This window comes from Lampetra fluviatilis, chromosome 21 (assembly GCF_964198595.1).
Source record: "Lampetra fluviatilis chromosome 21, kcLamFluv1.1, whole genome shotgun sequence".
Classification (NCBI taxonomy): domain Eukaryota; kingdom Metazoa; phylum Chordata; class Hyperoartia; order Petromyzontiformes; family Petromyzontidae; genus Lampetra; species Lampetra fluviatilis.
In genome coordinates this window covers 1825467-1847870 of record NC_136295.1, presented here as the reverse complement: position 1 = coordinate 1847870, position 22404 = coordinate 1825467, and the positions used below count along the sequence as shown (strand labels likewise).

The 22404-nt window shown below is 45.6% G+C and overlaps 1 protein-coding gene across 4 annotated transcripts in view; it reads right to left on the bottom strand.

Annotated features, from left to right (window-relative positions):
• The window catches only part of LOC144938130 (tenascin-X-like), a 150829-nt gene that overhangs the window by 111845 nt on the left and 16580 nt on the right, over positions 1-22404 (bottom strand). For all 4 annotated transcript variants that reach the window (XM_078865842.1, XM_078865843.1, XM_078865844.1 and 1 more), the window contains exons 5-12: positions 19009-19140; positions 16983-17129; positions 13737-13892; positions 12299-12529; positions 11161-11337; positions 10595-10783; positions 7615-7764; positions 6728-6856 (exon numbers count right to left, since the gene is read on the bottom strand). In XM_078865842.1, the coding sequence (XP_078721968.1) occupies positions 6728-6856; positions 7615-7764; positions 10595-10783; positions 11161-11337; positions 12299-12529; positions 13737-13892; positions 16983-17129; positions 19009-19140 (1311 nt within the window). The remainder of the gene's footprint in view (positions 1-6727; positions 6857-7614; positions 7765-10594; positions 10784-11160; positions 11338-12298; positions 12530-13736; positions 13893-16982; positions 17130-19008; positions 19141-22404) is intronic.

Genomic DNA, 22404 nt, shown 5'->3' with positions numbered 1-22404 from the left:
ACCACAAAAGCAGGATTTGAGACACGGTGTGGTCAACGGTGATGGGGGGGGGTCAACGGTGATGGGGGGGGGTCAACAGTGTACAGTCCTCCACGCCACACCTTTGGAGTAAAATAACGTTACGTGGGAAGTTTGATCGCTTCAGCCCAGTGACATCATATACGTAATTTTGATGCAAAATAATTTAGCAATTTGGCTACTTCTCGTTTTACGGAGGGGGGGGGGGGTGTTCTTGACAAAACGACACATAACTCAAAAATCGCTTACAAATAAACGGAATGGTTGGGGTTAGGGAGAGCACACTATCGAACCTCATTCTTATGACTAAATATTTTATTGGTTACAGTACATATTATATTTACAATACTGCCATACATGTATTAAAGATAGTAACAGCCTATTTAAAGAAGGATTTGGAGGCATCCTTGGATGTGGCTGGACGTTTACCAGACATATTGGTATACAAATGTGCACAAGACAAAGTTCACGCAGACAAGATCTTCAATATGGCGAGCTATAAAGTAGACGCTGATGCTTCTGCCCTTGCTTGTGGTTGCTGTGCTGCACCTCAGAGAGCATCGCTATAAAGTAGACGCTGATGCTTCTGCCCTTGCTTGTGGTTGCTGTGCTGCACCTCAGAGAGCATCGCTATAAAGTAGACGCTGATGCTTCTGCCCTTGCTTGTGGTTGCTGTGCTGCACCTCAGAGAGCATCGCTATAAAGTAGACGCTGATGCTTCTGCCCTTGCTTGTGGTTGTTGCTGTGCTGCACCTCGGAGAGCATCGCCGCTCAACTTTGCTGCCTGACTAATGATGAGCTCGCAGCGTGTTCTGTACACCAAGGCCAACACGCTGGAGTGTGATATTTCGACAATAGTTCGCACATAACAAGTGTAAGTTAATCTAACCCACCTATTTCAAAATCGTGTTACGTAAACGCGCGTAAAAACGCGAGGCGACCGTGTAGTTTGCCCGCGTGATGTTAGCACTTTGCGGCCGTGCGAAATCACCAACAGGTTCGGTAAAAAAAGGCTATTGTTGGTCGACGGGACGCTCTTAGCGAATACTATGGGGGGGTGGGGGTAGCGTGGGAAGGTTATAAATGCATTTGCCTGGAAAGGATGGGTGGGGCACTGAGAATGTTTGTAAACGTTCATAATGGCTGTGTGGTTTTGTTAATTTCAAATCACGTTAGACGAGAAGGAGGGGACGAGGCATAGCCAGCTTTGGCCACGTTCGAATGAAGACACCGGACATTTTTGTAGTACAGCAAAATCTTCACGGAGTCTTCAAAGTTTCAACGCCAATTGTCAAGGCAGGTGGAGATGCATCCGGTGGAAACTCATTTAGGACCATAGATTATTTAGAGTATTTGGCTACTATAAGTTTCCACACGATAAGCCATTTCGTTCAGCTTTCATTTGTGGCCAGGTCACTTCTGGAAAAGCTGATAGCTCAGTGGGATTTAGCTGATAAAACCAATATTCTGATTAAGTTTTTTGGGGTTTAGATCATTGTGTATGTGCAATGTTATTTCATGTATATATAACCCTCCACCACATTGATTCGACTGGCACGTGACAACTCGATTTGATTGGCTCTGTCAGGTGGTGGAGGGTTATATTGTTGAAAGAAACTGGACATTGAACCTACACGATCGAACGGAAAATAAAACCAATTATGAATCACCCCCTTTTAATAATTAGCCCAGATACAAAAATGCACTGTGTTGTGTTTTCCAGCTTTGTTTCTCCAACAGCTATTTCCTTTTGTTCAGGAGAATTTAGACTCTTTGGTTCTTTTGGTAAAGTCACGTAGGTAGAAAAAAAAACGTGAAAAAATATATCACGTTATGGGAACCTCATTTGCCAGTAAAAATATGATAATTGTTTTTTTACTCTTCTATCTGGCAACAAAACTGACCTTTTTACAAGGAGTCATGTTTGCATAGACCGCAATACCTGCAGTCATAATGCAAACAAAAACACAACTCTGATAATGTGCACTGTCCTTGAAGTTTCCAGATAGAAGGGTAAAAAACCAATTATAATATATCACGTTTCGATCGCAACACAAGTGGTCGTCCTCAGGCAGAAAAAGGAATCCAGCAGTGGCACTGCTGAACCGATAAAATGTCCACATCTGACTGGGACCTTGTAGATAACAGGACTGTTTCTTCTGCTACCACAATGTCAAGCAAATGTAAAGTTATCCCGATTGCTAAATTCAACATCCTGTCAAAAAAAAAAGAAGCCAGATCCACATCTTAAAAAGTTAGATATTAATAAGATTGTCGTCAATCTGAATAACAGTCCAATTTCCGATAGCCTAAAATCGGTACTAGTTAAAGGGCTGAACTTTGCAGTCACCCCCCAAACACATCCCAGTGGATGATATCATTGCCCAGGTTGACGTAGCCCTCAAAAGGTTTGGGTCACATCCCAGCAGATGTGGCAAGATCTGAAATCGCTGCCATCCTCAAAAACTCGAACAAACCCATTAGTAACATCAGCAGGGACGAGCGCTCTGAACTCGCTCAATTGAAAAAGAGAGATGACATTATCATCCTTTCAGCCGACAAGGGCAATGCCACGGTCATCATGGATAAACCCACATACAACAACAAAACCCAGGACTTTAAGTTATACCAAAATCAACAAAGATCCTACCAACCGCCTGGCTACAAAAACCAACAATATCATCACCAATTCGACTTCTCTAATCGAACCGACCAAGCAGCTCTCTCTAAAGCCTTTGCCTGTTAGTAGATTTTATGGCCTTCCAAAAATCCATAAAGGAGGTACTCCACTCCATCCTGTCGTTTCTACCATCAACTCACCTACCTACAAACTGGTCTGATTTCTGTCTGAGACCCTGCTTCCATTCACAGGCAAGACCACCTCAGCAGTACTTAACTCAGCTCACTTGATTTCTTGAATTCAAGGACATTTCACTGTCTCCAAATGATTTGCTTGTCAGTTTCGACTTGGTCCAACAGGGACCGAATCCTGATGTACCAACTTTGGTAAGGCACTGCCTTACCAACACTTATTTAATCTGGAATGGTACATTCTACAAACAAAATGAAGGTACCCCCCTATGGGTTCTCCCTTATAACTAGTGATAGCGAATGTATTCATGGAGCAATTTGAAATAGATGCCATCCTGACATCCACCCTACGTCCTTCCCTGTGGAAGAGATACGTAGATGACACTTTCGTCATCTGGCCACGTGGCTAGTCAGCACTGAACCAATTTTTCAAACACATCAATTCCATACACCCATCCATCAAATTCACCATGGAAGTGAAAAATTATGGCAAGCTACCAAGAGGCCCGATGGCTTGTTGAGGCCCACTTTGCATCCTTCTTGGTTCTAAGTTTCAATCAGTTCCACGAGTATATCGTCAACGTGGTTGTTGTAAGGATTGTCGCCGGCGAATTATACTTTCGCCCATTTATCTTCATGCCTTTATTTATCCGATCTAATTGCGGAAAAGTATGTTCCAGTGTCACTGAATAGCCTCGGCGAGATTCACAACTTGTACTTAAGCTCCTGAAAGCTGCTAAACCCCTCTCTCCATTTGGTGGAATTCCATTCATTTCTATACCCAACTTACTGTACAATGCATCTTGGAGATGCATATGCCTTTAGAAGGCAAAAACTAAATGCTAAATGTTACGTCCACGCTTCGGCCGGTCAAGAAAACAAAGCACTCTTGTTGTCAGGGTGATTAAATATTACCTGCCAAGCAGCAAAAGCCCACGCTGCGACTTCTGCAAAGCCACAGTTTAACAAGAGGCAACGTTTCTACCCTGCAGCTATATGGCCATTAAAATGATTGCTACCAAACTTTTGTAAATAAATACCAACGTGAACAATTCATAAAAATACCAAACTTTTTCGGACAAGAATTACAAGTTCTTTTTTGCCATTATATGTACTGGCTGCACATATTCCACCTAATGGTGTTATAAAAAAATATATATTTTGTAACGCTCGCAGCCAATGTGCTTTCTCAAGCTCAACGCTTGTCGATTCCGCCCAAATGTTGTGTATAATCTACGCATGAACGAGAGACTAATACTCGCACAATTCAGCACGCTCCAGGCCTTTTGGAGTTCGATGACATGAGGACACCTTCATGAAGTTTAACAAGACCAAAAATATATATTTGAAAATAAAGTGCAAGGGCTTTTCATGTAAACCGTGTTAATAACAAAATACTCAATCGAGCATTTCGATATCGAATTGCGTTTATTTGAAAGTTCACAGGGTTTTAGTGGTTTTATTTCATTATATTATTCGTGCACTCATTGTTTGTTTTTAGGAAAGGACTTGCCAAACTCCGGAGACTCCACATTTGCGAATAATTATCTTTTGGCGTAACTAACAAGTGGCGGTGAAAGATACCCCAGTGCAGCCAAAGGGTGGACGTAATCTACAGCATGCGTCTAATTTGTTTTATTTCTAGTGGAGTATTTGGCAAACGCATGTCCATAAAAGGTCATTACTTGCCAAGCATTTGCCTTAACGATCTAAATTGAGTTTTGGGGAAATGGGTCTGAAAATGTTGAGAAGAATCGCTCGAGATTTTCATGATAAACTGCGTGGAGGATATCTGGGAGCCGGTGTGAGTAGTTACATAAATAACAGGAACCTTGCTGTGCCACCATAAACAACCGATCCCATATCGGCTTTCATTTTAGCAAACAAAAATAAACCTCAGGTTTGTAGGTGCTTCGTTTCATTTTCAGCCTACAGCAGCCAATGTTAGCAGCAAAATGTTCTTGAAAATGTAAGTTGGTACTAAATTAGCAACATTTTAGAAAACAAAAATGCCCAAATAAAAATACAACAATATATATAAAAAAAAATTGGGTTTACATCGAAAACCAAACTATATATTGAATATGGAATAAAACCAAGCATATGCATGGATTATGCTTTGTCCTCATAAGTATTTAATAAGGGACAACGATAGTGCTCGTGCTATATGTACAGGAAACAACAAGTAGCTCATGACTAGACAACGGGGCTTGGATTTGCCAGTTTTAATGTTGGACAATTCCTTAAAAGCAACAAAAATATATTTAAATTTATATTGGATCATTTTTGCAAGAGTTATCATGCCCCCTTTAAGAACGGACGGAACTAATACATAAACGCTTTCAATGCCAGTTGCAAAGCGTAAAAGAGAACTCTGGCTGAAAACTCAAACACAAAAAGAACAACTAAAATCTGTTTACCCCAATCATACATTTGGCAGCAGAGGGTGGTACATTGTGCCTAGATCTGCCGACTCACACTTGCCAAGTTGTGAAATTAAATCCTAATCTGGGCATCAACTCGGCCAAAGGTCCCTCCAGGGTGAATATCAACGAGTGTTATTGTGCATGACATAAAGTGTACATCGCACAGAATAAAACTTGCTGCTACGAAGCAGGTCTCTGTGAGAATATACTCAGACTAATTTGTGGAGCCACACATCGTTCAGAGATTATTCCTGACTAACAAATCAGTGTTAAACTAATCATTGGGCCATGCTACTCCATTGGCAGTGGTGCACCAACACAAAATCTTTTTTTTATCTCATTCGTGAATAACATTGCCCGAAAAGTCACCGTAGAAAAAGGCCTCTATGTGCTGTAAACAAGGGCCATTGTTTGAAATGCAGCCTATTCAAAACGTTTCCTTTTAAGGTAGCATTATTAACGAATGAGTTTTTTTTTATCATTGTATCCATCAGCTGCTGGGACTCGGTGAACTTGAAATGGATCCAAAGTTGCCATAATTTGCAAAAGCGGAGTAAAACATTCAAAGTTAATGCCTGCAAGTTGGATGGACGACAAATGTTTTTTTTAAGCGATTGCAAAATATCCAGCTGGGCCGCGATTTGGCATTTAATTCCTTTGGAGAGGTCAATAATATTACCACCAATTTTAAAAAGACACTTTCGGCTTTTGCGACCAATTTTAAACATGATGAAGTTCATTTGGTTTAGATTGCGTGTCGTGAACAAACCTCCAACTGGCACAGCCAATTTAGTAACCTTCCAATTTGTTACTACCTCGCTCAAATTTGTGTACTCAAAGTGTACATGTTGTGGGTTTGCTCTGAAACACACCGGTGGGTGTGCTGAAGTCGTGACAATTTGGCATTGTTTACGTGACAACCCCAACCAATTAGCTGTGTGAAGGTGGGTTTACAATACATTGACAATTACGCGATCTAACCCAAACAAAATGATCATGAAAAATGACCATCGCTTTGTTGAAGGTCAACAGTGGTTGCGGTGTGGACTAACTCGCCTGTCCAGCCACGAAATGGAACCGCCACTCCTGGATTTGGGTTAAAAACAGGAGGCAAGTGCGTGTTTGATTGTAAAAATGTCAAACTATAATATTTTCTAATTTTAAAATGAGTCCTCAATTCTGATTTATATACTTAACAGAACAGTTTTCTTGCACAGACACTTATCTCGGCTTTATATATATACATGACAAGATCTTTAAACTGTATATATCACGGATTGGGTAAATGGAGAGACTGTGGTAAATGTCACCTCAAGAACCTGGTGTACAGCTTAAGACATTTTACATTTGAAATGTGTGAACTCAGCATTGATGAGGACGATTGACAGAGTAGTAGTAGATGAAGCTTGACAATGGATAATAATGACGATAACAATGGCAAAGGACATTGCTGAACAATGTTAATAACTCACCCATCGCATCGCACTTCCAGCGTCCACGGCCCTGTCCCAAGCAGGTGCAGTTCATCATGTGGCCCTCGTCGTGTCTCTTCAGGAACGTCTGGTTCACGTTGTACGTCCGCCCGTCTATCACGCACTGGTCTGCAATGCACACAACACAAGAGTATTGGTATGGCCTGCAAACTTCATACACCACACACACACGTTATTATACGTTTAGTCGCGAAATTACCCGTCGTTAACACTTCAAGTACAATTGAGGATAGATTTTTCAGTCAGATCGCCTCGTGGGTGAAATGCGAATTTGTGTCGTACCACCCTCCTCCACCTGACACAGCCAAAGAAATAAAGTTGTCATGCGAGAAACAAACGTGTCACTTTCTTCCTGCTTCAAGCAGCACCAGTTAAATGGTGCAGAGCGATCCACACACATTTAACAACAGAGTACAACGTTTCACAGTTCTGGCAACCGGGCAATTGCCAGAACTGTGAATGTCCCCCAGTCTGGAGCGTTAAACAAGTGGTGTGATGTCATCAACATCGTGCCTCCACAAACAAAGCCCACATGTTGAACTTCATAGTACAGGCGTGCCAGGTAACGGGCGAACGGCATGAGCATTTCACCCCGTGCATTCTGCGATTAAAGCTCAGCACAAAAAATGTTGAATTTATTTAAAAAAACACGGTGCCACTTCACTTGCTCCCTCCCCTCCTTCATATGGTCCAGTTGCATTGGGACCGCCCTCCGCGAATTGCGATACCAGATCATGCAAGTCACGCGGCGTGCTGTTCTTGCAATAAAAAAATAATAATAACTCCGACGTCGCGTGAACAAGCTGGAGAGAAACTGGCGAGCGGTGTGCGAGCGCGCGCCGGCGTGACTGCGCACGGGCGCCCACCGAGGATCTTGGTGTAGGGCACACATGTCCAGTCGCCGCGGCCACCACCGATGCATGTGCAGCGCATCGCGTGGCCAAGCTCGTGCGGCCGGTCCCACTGGTCGCCCACGCGGTGCTGCACGCCGTCCGCCGTGCACACGTCCTCGTGAGCTGAGCGGAGGGGGGGGGAGCAGCATCCACCCACAATTATTTTCGACAAATTCTGTAAACTCCACACCACACAATATAAAGAGTTGCTAACGTTGCACCTCTCATGATGTGACGATATCATTCAGCGTGCATGGATATTGTACCAGTTTACAAGAGCAATTGGAACTGAAGTTAAGTGATGGCAATAACAGTCCCAATGTGTTTGTGATAAAAACACTCATCACAGCTTACATATCTGTGAAGCATTAACCATTTCCTATTAAAAAGTATATTAATCCATTTTTATCTCCAACCATTTTTATTTATGGACATGGATTCCCTTCGCTGCAGGATGCATTTTCTATTTCAATAATTGAATGAAAGTATAAAAAATCTCGTCCAATTCTGGTTCACTATTTTCACTGAAAACAACATAATAAACACCAACACGGTGTTTATTATGTAGTTTACATCCCTGGAGAAACATTATGCGTGTTCCTCTGAAAACGTTTACAATGTTTATTTTTTGTCGACAGATGTGTTTTGTTGGCCGTACACAGACACTGGAGCCCTTTGCTCAGCGGCAGTTGACGGAGCCTCAAAGTCCCTGCCATCAGCAGAAATCTCCGATGCTATTTTCTCCAAATAAATTGCCCTTACGAAAAGAACCCTCATTCAGGACAAAATTACCACAAAAAGCTAAAACATCGGGTGTGATTTATATCAATTTTATCTCGAGGTTAATAATGGTGTTGTGATTTCAATGTCATTATGAACACTGATCATTATAATTAACAGAAATTTTTAAACTAGTGCACGTGTGTAAATAGTGATAGTGCAAATAAGACGGGGGGGGGGAGGGGGGGCTGCCCCTGAAGCACCCGAAAACGTTTCGGCTCGGCGTGTTTCAGACTCCGCTTCTGGGCCGTGGTCCCATCATCAGGGCGCCCCGGTGGTGAGATGTTAACTACCTCGCCTGGTATACAGGAGGTCGTGGGTTCGATCCCGACCCTGACGCCTGCTGTATATTTGGAGTATGCGTGTCTCTCTCCCTGTGGTCGCGTGGATTTTTCTCCGGGTTCCTCTGGTTTTTCCCTCCACATTTAAAATCAACGTCACGCGTTTATAGTGTTTGCCTGCTATAAAGTTCCACACAAGCCACTTTGTTCAGCTATTACTGGTGGCTAGGTCACTTCAGGAAAAGAACTATACAGTTCAGTCGGCCTTTTCCTAGTAAAATAAAAAAAATTGTTTAGTTTGCATGCCTCCCTCTCCCCTCTCTTTTTCAGAATCTACCTGGGCTACAAATAAGTCGAATGAAGTGAATTACTGCCTGAATTTTTTTTATAGCAGCCAAATACTCTAAATGCACGTTGATTCTAAACTTGGAGGGGAAAAAACGAAGGACGCAGAGAAAAGTCCATGCCATCGCGGGGAAAACATGCACACTCCAAATATACAGGAGTAAGGGTCGGGATAGTACCCACGACCTCCTGTATACCAGGCGAGGTGGTTAACATATCTGCCTCGCTCCCCGATATGTTCGAGTTGTATCGAGTGTCGGTCAGCACATTGTCCACGCGATTGAACCCACGACCTGTATACCAGGCGCAGTAGTTTACATCTCGTCACCGTGGCACACTGACATGACCACACAAGCAGCCCCCCCATTTCAACGTACTGCTTTACAGGTCCACTCCAACATGCCAGGCTATAAGCCAATCCCGTCAATGTGTAGCGTACCCATCCGCTCCCCCACCACTCCTCAATGCACCATGCTATCCGGTCAACTCCTTCCTGACTTGCTAGGCTAGACATGTCCCCCAGTGGGCAATTTTAGTAAGGGTGGTCCACGTGGATAATGGGCTGTGGCGAGAAAAAAATGCAGTGGCAAAGTAGTGGCTGGCGGGCCTTAAAAGGCTTCAGAAGGTTAGGAAACGCACACTGAATATTGCATGTATAATGCACACAGTTTCTGGAGATTCAACAGTGTGGGAAACCAAGCAAGCGGGGGAAGGCTGCCGGAACCGGCACCAACAATTGCCCAAGCTCTGTTGCCCTACATTGGGATGTATGTCCAACTCCAGTGATGTAAGAGGAAACCAGAACACTCGGAGAAATCCCACACACGTGGGGAGGCAACACTAACCTTGCACAAATGGAACACGTGGAGTCCACATTTTCTGTTGGCAAACCAGGGTATGGTAACCTCACTGCCCATGGGAAGGGAGTTTCACAACGTTTGCATGGTCCACCAACCCTTGCCCTCCAAAGCGCTGGACTACAGTGTAGAATTATTTTTTTTACTTTTTAGTGTACCACCACGTCAAAGCCATAGCCTTGGCTTAACAGACAATGACGTCATGCCGTAAAGGTTTAAATAGAAGTCGATGGGGAACCAACTTCCAGACAATTCTACCAATAAGACATGAGGCACGCGTCTCTCATTGGTTTGTATTGGATGTTTCAGGGGTAAAATGTGAACTGGGAAAGGCGACAATTTTGTGGGTGCACCCTCGACAAGAAAAACATTTTCCTTTCGTCTTTTTTTTTCATGCGATACAGAATGTGAAGGATAGACACACGTGCATTCAATATTTTATACTCCGAGCTTTTCACGCAAATTTAATTCCTGCACCCAAGTAACATCGTGGCAAGGATGCAGCTGACAATGCTAAGCCATCAGCTGAAATACTCGTTGCAGATCAGCTCAACGCTTCATTGCTCCGAGTTACATTATAGCAATTAGCACGTATGGCTATATACGGTGAGAATAAAACTACTTTCACTCTATTTTATTTTTAACAACCTAGACCTCCAGCATCCTTGGGGCCCACGGCCGTACACACACCTGCCATGGGGCAGAAGCCGTAGCGTTGGTCGGTGTCAAAGTTGGCCGTGGTACTGCACCACTTCATGCCGTCGGCGCGACCCTCCGAAGTGCAGGCGACGTGCTCTCGGCCACCGAACACGAACGGGAAGTGGCACAGCGCTCCATTGGAGTTCCCACCCCTCGTGGTCACTAGCGTCACCGTTGTTCCTGGACAATGACGACCGTAACCGGAAGAAAAACTGATGACGTACACGCACACGTAATCAGTTTTACTTCTGGTTTCATTACAATGACGTACATGCTTACCAACCGGAATGAAAACGAATATAAAATAACTTTATCGGTACCGAGGCACCTACAAGGCCATGCAGGAGGACGTGTGGCACAGTTTGGTGACAGCTATCATAGAGTTCAGTTGTGTCTCTACGGTTCTCTGCCCCCAAACTAGTTTCGCTACCATATACGGATAACAATTTAATTAAAACCACGTGCGATTCAGAACAGAAAAAACTAAACAAAATGAAGCTATCGTTTTTGGAAAGCGAAGTGGTTGCAACGAGTGGGGTGGGTGGGGGGGGGGTCACCTTCTTCCTGGCTGCACAGCGAGAACTTCTTGTCGTGGGCGTAGTCGGCGGTCGTGCTGCACCACAGCTTGCCGTCGTCGCGCCCCTCCGCCGTGCACGTGCTGTGCACGCGCCCCTCGTGCGTGAAGGGGAACACGCACGGAGCCCCATCCGAGTTGCCGCCGTGTGTTTTTATGGCTGGGCCGCGGAGCAAAGCAAGGGGGGGGGGGGGAGAGAAGAGTGGCAGCATTGTTAGGCAATTTAGTATGTACCGTATTAAGCATCAATAAACGATTTGGATGTAGCGTATAGTGCCGATAAATGATTTGAATGTACCGTATATAGTGTCGGTTATCATTAACGGTACTTGCTGAGATTCATAAAGACAAACTGATGTGCTTTTGTTAATTGTGCTACTTTTTTTGCCTATGGGTACATGGCTTTGTTGGTATGACACACTAGTTTCGCCGGTAAGCCGAAACAATAACAGTTGGTGTGTTGAACACTCGATGCACGCGGCAGTTTCATTTCTTTGACAATGTCAGGTGGCGGAGGGTTTTACAACAGACATTTGGTCAAAATATAAAAAACATCTTATGAATCTTTAACTTTTTCCGGCCGTACCGCAAGCCCTCACTTAACACGTGTTCACACTATCACGCGTTTTTGCTCAAACGCGGTTCTGCTATGAAGGAACACTTGTGGCACAACGTGGAACGTACACCGTTATTAGGTGGAACGTACACCGTAATTACGCGGAACGCGCAGCGTTATAACGCGGCAACCATTATAATGCGGAACACGCACCCCGTTATTACGCAGAACGTGCACTCTGTTATACTGCAGAATGCGCACCATTATACACGCAGTTTCTGAGCGGTCGATGGGACAAACCACTTTCTTGAGCTGCGTGCCTGAGCGGTACACAATACAGTACGCTGAACGATACAGTACCACGGTGGCGTATCCTCATCTCAGTTTTTTTGTCCCGCCATGGAAAGACTTTACAGTGCAAATGCAATTCGGCAACGAATATTCCTCACTTAACGCGGCCTTCTTTCGGGAATGCATCTACCGCGTCGAACAAAAAATCACTAATCATCAATGAAAAAAAAAAATCCCCAACAACTTCCAAGGTGAATGTATCCACGGGGCTTACTGATGGTCTGGCAGTTCACTCCACTGGGCTGACAAGTGCACAGCAGCTGTCCCCCTTCCTGCGACTTGACCCAGCGCTCGCCGGTGCTGAACAGCACGCCCCCGTCCGACTCGCACTGCACCGTGGGCCGGTACATCGACGAGTGCACGCTCGTGTGCACGCTCGTTTGCTGCACACTGCTCTGGTGTGTGGCCGAGTCCTGCACACCTGCCTGGTGCAGCTGTCCTGTACCTACAGATAGAGGGGGGGGAGGGGGGGGGAGGGGGCGCACGCCGCCGACAAACCATCGTTCGCACGTTGAACTTCTTTTGCGCTGTGCGTGGCCAACTGTGCTCGTCGAATGTGTGGCACTCAATCGGGAAGAGGGAACTAATTGTAACTTGTAACGTGCCGCAGCTGCACTGCATTCACACCTCTCTCGAAGAGAGAGAATGGCTCGAGAGGCACGAGACAGCACAGACAAGCGGGAAAGAAGCAGCCTGCGCAGCGAGCCGGCACCATTAATAGCCCAAACTCTGCGGTCCTCTGTATATGAAGGTGTTATCGGCCAATTAATGAGTGTTTACATGTGGGACAAACACCATCTCACACAGAGCGAAGAGGCCAAGCCCACATATTTGCTGTACTGTGTTTTCCTGGCGAGTCAAGGTATCGCTACTCAATGCCCACAGGAAGAGGGTTCCACAAAATTTGTATGATCCTCCGACCCTCGCTGCCTCCACAGGGCTGGATTGCAGGCCACGTGCATAGCCACCACCATCAGTAGTGTTTGCGTGAGGGCACAACTGTGGCATGGTTAAGCCCCACAGCTTTGCTGTAACTTTGCAACCTTGATAACACAGTAGTCAACATCAAAACACATTATTTGGTGATGCTGCTTTATTAGCAGTGGTGCACAAGGACAAGTAACATCCAAGGACTCGATAAAGGCCACTATGTGACCTTAAAAGGAAAACAAATATAAAACATATATATATTAGGTGACGTTTCAGGGAAATGGCCCTTCTTGGGTTTTGTGTTTTGTTAGGAGTTAACATACTCGCAAGAAAAAATATTTTTATTTTACCAGGTAAGACCCACTGAGCTATATGGCTCTTTTAGAAGCGACCTGGCCACAAATGACAGCTCAACAAAGTGGTTTCTCATGTGGAAATGTATAGCAGCCAAATACTCTAAACAACGCACAAAGATTCTAAATGTGGAGGGAAAAACCGAAGAGCGTGGAGAAAAATCCACGCAACCATGGGTGGAGAGAGAGGAGACGGATAGGCACGCAAACTCCAAATATATGACCTCCTGTATACCAGGCGAGGTAGTTAACATCTCGCCACCGTGACGCCACTAGGCCGCCAGGCGAGCGCGACAGCCGTAGACAAACGTGGGGGGCAGTGGCGGCAGTGACTCGGAGAAGCCTTGTGAAGGAGCGAGGGCGGCGTACCCGTGGCGGTGACGCTGGAGGTCTGGCGGTCGCACTTCCACTCCCCGTTGCCGTTGCCAATGCAGAGGCACCGCAGGGGCTGCCCTCGCGCATCCGTCCGGGACCACGTCTCGCCAACCTTGTACGAGCGTCGCGTCTCCTGGTCGTTGCAGCGGTCTGGGGGGGTTTTGAACAGAGTTGAAAGGCAGACGGTTCGATCGGGCGGCTTTAGAGCAATTATACGTACTATATATTTATTTATTTTGATATAGATGCTAAGCACACCAGTTTGACTCAGAACTGTAATTTAATGCTCGAATGAGTATTGAGGCAATGCCCATTTCCAGAGCAAGTGGTGGGCATTCCACATTCTTATGGGAGGGGCGAGTCTATCCATCGGACAACCACTGTTGAATTCGCCAGAAAGTGGTCCTCATTTTATGGACCCCCCCCCCCCCCAGCGGGATGATGGGCGGAGTCAACCCCAACCAGGAGATGAACTCGCGGCCTTCTGATTGCGAGCCGCTCGCTCTGCCGCTGAGCCACCTGGCAGGGTACTACAAAAGAGGGCATTTGAAAATTTACTTCCCTCCCTTTGCGATGAATTGTCAAAATTCGATGCCACAATTCAATTTAAGATTCTCTTTTCATACACCACTGCGAATGTGGCACCCCTCCAGTGGCTGTAAAAGTCACGTGAACAAATTAAAATTAAATATACGAGCGGAAAGCACGATCCGATGCTTTTCATACTTTGCTTATTTTCTATAATCTTTCTGAGATAAACGTTGCGACAGGTGCAGCTCCGCATCTGCTTGCTCATGCCACTGCTGACAGAAGAGCCTCCCCCATTAGATGAAGCTCAATGGCGTCCCCCCCTCTGGAACGTACTTGGCCTACTCTTCCAGCAGGTACGGTTTCATCTATACGTTTAGATATTCTCCAAACAATAAAGATCAAGGTACCGGGCCGAATTGATGTCTTAAAAGACTGCCCATAAATAACTGACAAAAGTGGCCAAGTTGCCATACTTGCCATAGACCTGGAAGGTTTTTTTTGTGCAAAAAGCAGTGGAAAGTAGGAGGACTTTTGCTGAAACAACAGTCAACCCCTACTGTAAACACAGAAGCTGCGCGACCCTTTAATCGTCATTGCCGTCTGTGCTATTCAGATTTGTGTATTTCATCTCCAACCATACTGGGTAGGTGCGATTTTACTTTACCATCGCACAGTTCCTTTTATGCTCCTACACAAAAGAGCCTTCTGCACCATCTAAAGTAGGTTGAGGTCATGGGAAATGACCGCACCACAATATTATGTTGTTACCAGAAGTGCTCCCTTCCCACGGAGAGTGCTCAGCTGTTTTGGCCAGGGTCACCTTTGAAAACGAGCTCCTTAGCCCTATGGGCCTTCCCCGAAACAAACCGACTTGACCGATATCGATCACAAGTTTTAAATAGAATTACGATAGAAATTCATTTAATTTAACTGCCAACTTCAATGTAAACATCCTTACAAATGTGGACAAGTTTAAACAAAAAATAAATAAAGAGCCAGAAAAAAAGCAAGGTCGTCTTTCCCAAGTAAAGGTCTCCACGGTAACTTCAACAGTACCAGGAGATTACAAAATGTGCACCTCATGAGGACTCTCCTTTGCCAGTACCAAAATATACAAATAGGGTTTTTCCCCTTTTTTCTGGCAACAAAACTGACACCTTTTGCAAGTAATCATGTTAACATTAACCACAATACTTGCAGTCAAATGCACACAAAAAACAATACTCTGAAAATGTATGCAAAGGAAGCATCAATGTAGATGCTTACCCCGAGCTCTCATTACTTTGATAGTGCTTTGTCTTTGAACTGTGCGCCTTATGGGCGTCATCTGGGTCGAACACCATATGAGACTAGGCTCTAAGAAAAGCTGTCTCTGGTGTGGACCAATGAGTTTCAAGGAGAATGCATACATTATCAAAGTATTGTTTTTGTTTGCATTTGACTGCAAGTATTGTGGTTAATGTTAACATGATTCCTTGCAAAAAGGTGTCAGGTTTGATGCCAGAAAAAGGAGAAAAACCCTAGTAGTAAAATGTGCACCTCTTCACAAACTACATTTTTAGGTTGCTAGGAAACTCAAATACACGTTTCACAAATAATCCTGAGGTGAACAGTACGTTTCTTAGTGAACATTTAAAGTTCCACGCAGAAAAGGTGCCCGAGTCGGGGATCAAACCCAGGTAACTTCTTGCTGCGGGGCACACGTGTTACGCAACTGCGCCATGCGTATCCCTCCTCCCTAGGGCGAGCATTCAAAAAATCTTCATGCGAAATCTACGCACCACGGCGTCATCTACACCATAGCGCAACTCCCAGCGATGCACAAGGAGAGAGTGAGAGCCGTCTATTACGGAGTTTTTTGTTTGTTAAATTGTGTGCATTCACAGTAACACGGTATCCATACTACATCGAGCACGATATGTTATTCTACTGTGGAGGCTTTAATGGTTATGCTATGTCGATTTGATCTCGGATTGTACACCGCTATTTTCAGGCAGGAATGATGCTCCCGGCACATTGGAGCGACCGACTGGGCGAGGTTTATTTTTCTTGGCTAAACGAGCATAATCCTAATTGCAATCAATTAATGTTAATTTGTTCCACGGAAAGTCCCGTGTAGCCAGTCACCCAGCCAGTGGTGCAAGGGAAACCCGTGGTGCTTCAGCACAGAACAAGGACAACAACGTCGTCGGAGCAGGCAACAATGCAACGGAACGCTTCAAGGAGGTGCTGGCAAGCAGTAGTGCTTAGAGAACAAAATTGTGCAATACTAAAACAAAAACAGGCGCACTTGCACCAAAGCCAAGGGGGCGAGGTGATGAACGGTCAGAGAGGAGGTGAGCACGAGGCAAGACGAAGAAGGGAACGCGATCGAGCGAATAGAACAAGCAACACTCCGCGGCAACGCGGGGAAGCATGGATGGCTGATGAACTTACTCTGCACTGTACATGAACATCCATGCTAATCGGAGGTGTGGGGGAAGGACAGCAAAAAATGCTTTCTCCGAAGACAGCCCTCACCAGTTGATAGGGGATGGGGTAAAGCGATGTCAAACGGGTCCACCGCCGTCGCCGCGTTCCGAGCTGGGAGCGATTTGAACTCGGAGCTGGAGGGAGGGCCGATGGGAGCGGCCGATGGGGGCTTCTCATCGGCGAGTGCAGGGGGGTGGGGGGGTGGGGGGGTAGGGTTGGAGGGGGACGCCCACTCACTGCGGGACGTGCAGGCGATGCGACCCTGGCCCTCTCCCAGGCAGGTGCAGTCCACCACCATCCAGCCCTGGTACGGCCGCTCCCAGGTATCGCCCACCAGGTGCGCCGAGCCCAGCGTGTTGTCGTAGCAGCGCTCCTGGGAGCCGGCTAAGTGACAGGAGTGGGGGGGGGGGTGAGAAAACACGTCGCGTAAGTGAAAGTAGAAATCTGTTTTCATGTTTAATACCGACAACCCATCGATCATCAGTTACAACCGGGCATCAAAACACATGCCACTGGAAAGATGCCATTCGCCTCATCCTGTATGACATCTTGTACCTTGTGAACATATACCATCACAATAAATGAAGACACACCAAGCTAGATATATATATAGACACACACACAAACAGCTCGTTTAAAAAAAATGTTATTATTATCGTCCGATAATCTTGCAGAGGCAGGAGACAGCAGCTTCACCTGCAGCATGGAGCGTTAGAGCTCCAAGACCACTGGCAAGTCCAGTCAGGGGCACACTTAACAACAATAAAAATAATCATTAAAAAAGGACAACCTGAGTGTATACGTTTGCACAACACCATATATACCAACCGTGTGAATACATGGAAAACAAATCACACACAGTGATATTATAATAATGCACACGCACGTTGTTTTCCCTGGGGAAACCGAATCGGTTTCACAGGACGTTTTAAACATTCTCTCTGCATTGGGGTACTAGCACTCAATCTCGAAGAATGACTCACCGATACACATCTGCAAGTGTTCATGGGCTTCAGCACAACTATCCATCAAGCCCTGATGTAGCATTCCACCCCCTAGTGTGCCAAAACGTGTTATGTTGTCCGTGTTCTTTCCAGCGTAGACAAAAAATATATATACATTTAATGTGCAGTCTATAAATTAACAACAATCTATAATGGCATTAAAAAAAAACGGATTTATATCCTACACCTCCGATTAGCATGGTTGGCTACGCACGGTGCGAAAGAAGTTCAACATACATACATAATGTGTGGGTTTCAGCATTGTTGTTCATGATCTTGTCTATTAAAGCTGGATCAGGGACTGAACCTAGTTATTTTTCAGGAGACGAGCATAAACAAGTCAAGGACCTATTGTTTGTCAATTCCCCATTCGCCATTTAAAATTGTTGCCAACAAATCAAGCGGGATTGTTCTTTCAAAGCTCTCGTGTGTTCGCTCTGCAGTGGAAACTACAAGGACCTCGGCTAACAATGGAAGAGCTGTGACACGCAGGAAGAAGCTTGAGGCATGGGGGGATGGGGACAGATCGAACAAGATGGAAGGTAAACGTGAAGGGGGAGGAGGAGGGAGGTTGAATGGCAGAGGACTGTTTTGGAAACTTCCCAAGGTCCATCTCGAAAATAAAAAAAACTGACAATATCCACTCACTTTACTACTATTTATATTTTACCAGGTAAAGCCCCACTGAGCTGTACAGCTATTTTCCAGAAGTGACTCGGCCACAAATGATAGCTCAACAAAAGTGGCTTATCATTTGGAAATTTATAGTCGCCAATTACTCTAAAGGCATGTTTCTAAATGTGGAAGGGACAAAACCGGAGGACCCGGAAAAAATCCCATGTGACCACGGAGAAAACATGCAAACTCCAAATGCACAGGCATCAGGAACGAACACACAACCTTCTGCATACCTGGTGAGGTAGTTAACATCTCCCCACCGTGCGCCGTCAGGGCCAATATAACCTCCTTGCCAGACCCACTCTTTGCAGCAACACAACTGCACCAGAGAATCGTGGGCAGCCTACAACGTAGCCTTAATAAACAAACACACTGCGCGACACGTTTACTTGGAATTCGTCACACAATGTTAAATATAAGATGCGGTGGGGGGGGGGGGGCTTGCTGGGGTAACAAATGGGCAGCCCTGAATGTGGCCCCTCAGGGTTGAGTATGGCAAGTGTGCCGAGTGGTGCGAGTCTGGCGCGAGTGCGGTGGCGAGTGTGTCGGTGCCGGTGGTGCGGTGGGATGGCGAGACTCACACACTGGGTTGCAAATCCACTCCCCCTTGCCGTTCCCCAGACACACACAATCCATCATGTAGCCGCCCGACTCGTGCACCCGCCGCCACTTGTCTCCGATCTTGTACGAGCTGCCGCCTTCGTGGCAGCGACCTACGGGGCACACGCACACCAGCAATCACTCTCACGCTCATTTCTGTAGAACTGCTTTTTGCGTTTAGTTTGTTGGGCCTTCCGCCCCACACCTACCATGAGCATAGTTGGCTACGTATGGTGCCGAAGATGTTCAACATATATACATACATAGTAGAGCACTTGTGAAATACACAACAACCAAGACCACCCACCCTCACCTCTCCCTCCCCTCAGGGCCTTAACAGACTGTTGGGTGCCAGTGCTGTTGGCAAGCGCCTCTGTAGGCTAATGCGGCACACACAAGGGAGGTGGGGGTGGTTTTCAGTCCGCCCAGCCACCTTTGTGTCTCCCCCGCCCACCTCCAGGGTTGATGTTGACGCAACATCCCGCGATACTCATTTTAAAGGCCGACTCACCCTAGGGGAGGACCAGGACTGGTTCAGATATTGGTTGTGAGCGGGAATCAAATGTGGGCTTCACTGGGTCCACATCGTAGCGTGCCAACCACCACACTGCCACTCCCCACCAACTACCCAACATACAAAGCATATATAGGAGCCGTAAACATCAATATAACTGATTAAAAAACATTTATTTCACTTTATGAAAGACACAGGTCACGCCCTATTGGGTGAAAGCAGATTCAGTGAAAGTTACGATAGGAAACACGGTTTCACGTGCACACATTTTGTTAAATGCTTTCACTTGCCTCAACCGTGTTGTGAACATATCTGACTAAAAAGAAACATGACCAGTCTACAGCATGCAGACACCGATGCCAATGTCCCTTCTCGGGCTCGTCTCGTCTCTATGCCATACCCTGGCATAGAGACGAGACGAGGAAGTCCCATGCCATTCACTGCTGGTGTGTATGCGAGGAAACCGTGGCTGGATTTGTGGCTTCCGACCGTTTACCTTCGCACAGTCCACCCATGGCCGTGTTTACACCAATGGGCAGGAATTCACACGAATAATTACATAACCACAAGTGGCAATTCCTATCAATAGAAATGTACCATAACCCCTGAAACGTTAACAAATCATTCTAAACTTGGTTCATTATGGAATGTCCAGCAGCTCAAATTGCATCTTCAATGAAGTGCAAGTGCTGAAGTCGAGATTGTCAAATGTTTAAAATGCAGTCACATAGAGTGAGGTGGTGGCACATGCCTGTAATCCCACGCCCTGGAGGCAGCGTTTGGTAGTAAAATACACATTTCATCGTGTGCATGAGACTTTTCACATACTGGGCCGAAGTGGCCTGGAGAGGGAAGCATGCTTCTGCATTGGCTTTTAAAGGCATAAACCCCTCAAAGAGTTAGGGTTTTCTTTCGCCTAAGCCATTCGGTGTCCGCTCGCAAACCACTTCGCAATAAATTTGCCAAACATTCCTAAGCAATCCCCTTCTGGATTAAGACCTGCCCACGTCGTGTGGGTCATCGGGGTTAATTGGCCATACTTCACACTGGTCAACATAGCGGTCGCCAATCCCAGCACCACGATAACGAACAATATTATGGTATTATTGTGTACAAAAATAGACAACTGTTATTATTCTCAAAATCCTGTTACTCAAAAGCACTAAAAGTCATCTGTTTTTTGTATAATAACATAATGCCAACATAGTATGTATTGAGGTTTTTTTTATATATTCTCTAGGATTTAAAGAATATTCTTGCAACAATTATAATGATGGAAGCACAATTTGGAAGTTTACAGCAATTTTTAATTAACAGTGTCAGTATTATGTATGCATTACTCCCACCACGTGACAACCCTTACTAGTTGGCTGTGTCGGGTGGTGGCGGGTTTTAACGACACATTTATATACTTACGCGATCTAACCCAAAAACCTCTATAATGGATGATATTGTTCGCAAAAGCCTATGTGTTAGGAGGATGATTGTAAATGTCTCAATGTATTCGGTATTGTAACAGGATTATATTTTTGATCAAGAGGACAAAAAACTTAATTATTTTTATTTTGCCAGGTAAGGCGCATAAAGCGATATAGCTCTTTTTCAGAAGCTACTTGGCTATCACAAATAATAGCTCAACAAAGTGGCTTACCATGTGGACATTTATAACAGCCAAATACTCTTAATGCATGCCCCACATTTATGACATCAACCAACACAAGGGCCTTCCGAATCAACGTACGATCGCTCGTTCGTATATATTTTGTCTCACGGGCAGGGTGTGGCCTCTTCAACAAACACCAACCGGAAACCAGCGATTAGGGGCAAGAGACGTGCCCCAACGCTATGGGAAGCAAAACGAGCAGTGGCAGAAAAATGCATTACCCATAATTACTTTGCAGCTACCCACAATTCCCCTTGGGTAGCAAATTCACGTAATTATCGTTTGCCAAAAAAGCAGTACTGGCTCCGCTGTATTAAATAGTCGTGAGTGCTACGCCTATGCACACTACTGGATTTTTTTTGTATTTTATATTGAGCTATATAGCACTTTCAGAAGCTACCTGGCCACAAATGATAGCTCAACGAAGTGGCTTATCATCGCCTGGAAATGTATAGCAGCCAAATACTCTAAAACGCATGTTTCTAAATGTGGAGGGAAAAACCGGAGGACCCAGTGAAAAATTACACTGGAACGCTCTCCTTGTTCTCAAGAAGAAGTGCCAGTGCCTGCAATGTCATCTATTAGACGTCTTCTTCAAGGCAATGTTGTTGGTGAATACGTCGAGTTGTTTTTTGTTCAACGAGCTTTTGCACCAATGCCAAAGCTGCACCAAATAATTCCTTGCTCAGGGCATCCCCACTCCATTTCAACAACTTGCCTCCCTCTTCTACACTACCCTCGGCTTATTTTGTTAACCTCTTCACAACACACAGACACACGCAAAGGGTATTTATCATCCGGTCAACACAGGCATCAAAATCGTCGGCCATGTTCTATCCACTACTGGACAAAGGGTCTCCCACCCCTGACGCCATTGCCACCCCACGTGGCCCCACAATGGCACCCTCCGTCTCGCTACTACCCTGCGCACGCAGCTTCTCACCACTCCATCTCTGTGGCAATCGTCCCCCCTGGACTTTTTTTTTCCCCTTATGCTGCCATTTTGTCACCAGTCTCCCCCATCGACTATCGTCCCTTTGTTAGCGACGTACCACCATCCAAGCCCATTTTACGTTCCTCAACTGCCAGCAAAACTTGTTTATAACATAGTATAATGATAGCATGGTAGCGTATCGCGTGCATTTGCGTGGGAAACACGACCGGGGTGGTAGGTGGTTGGGGGCCTGGGGGGGGGGGGGG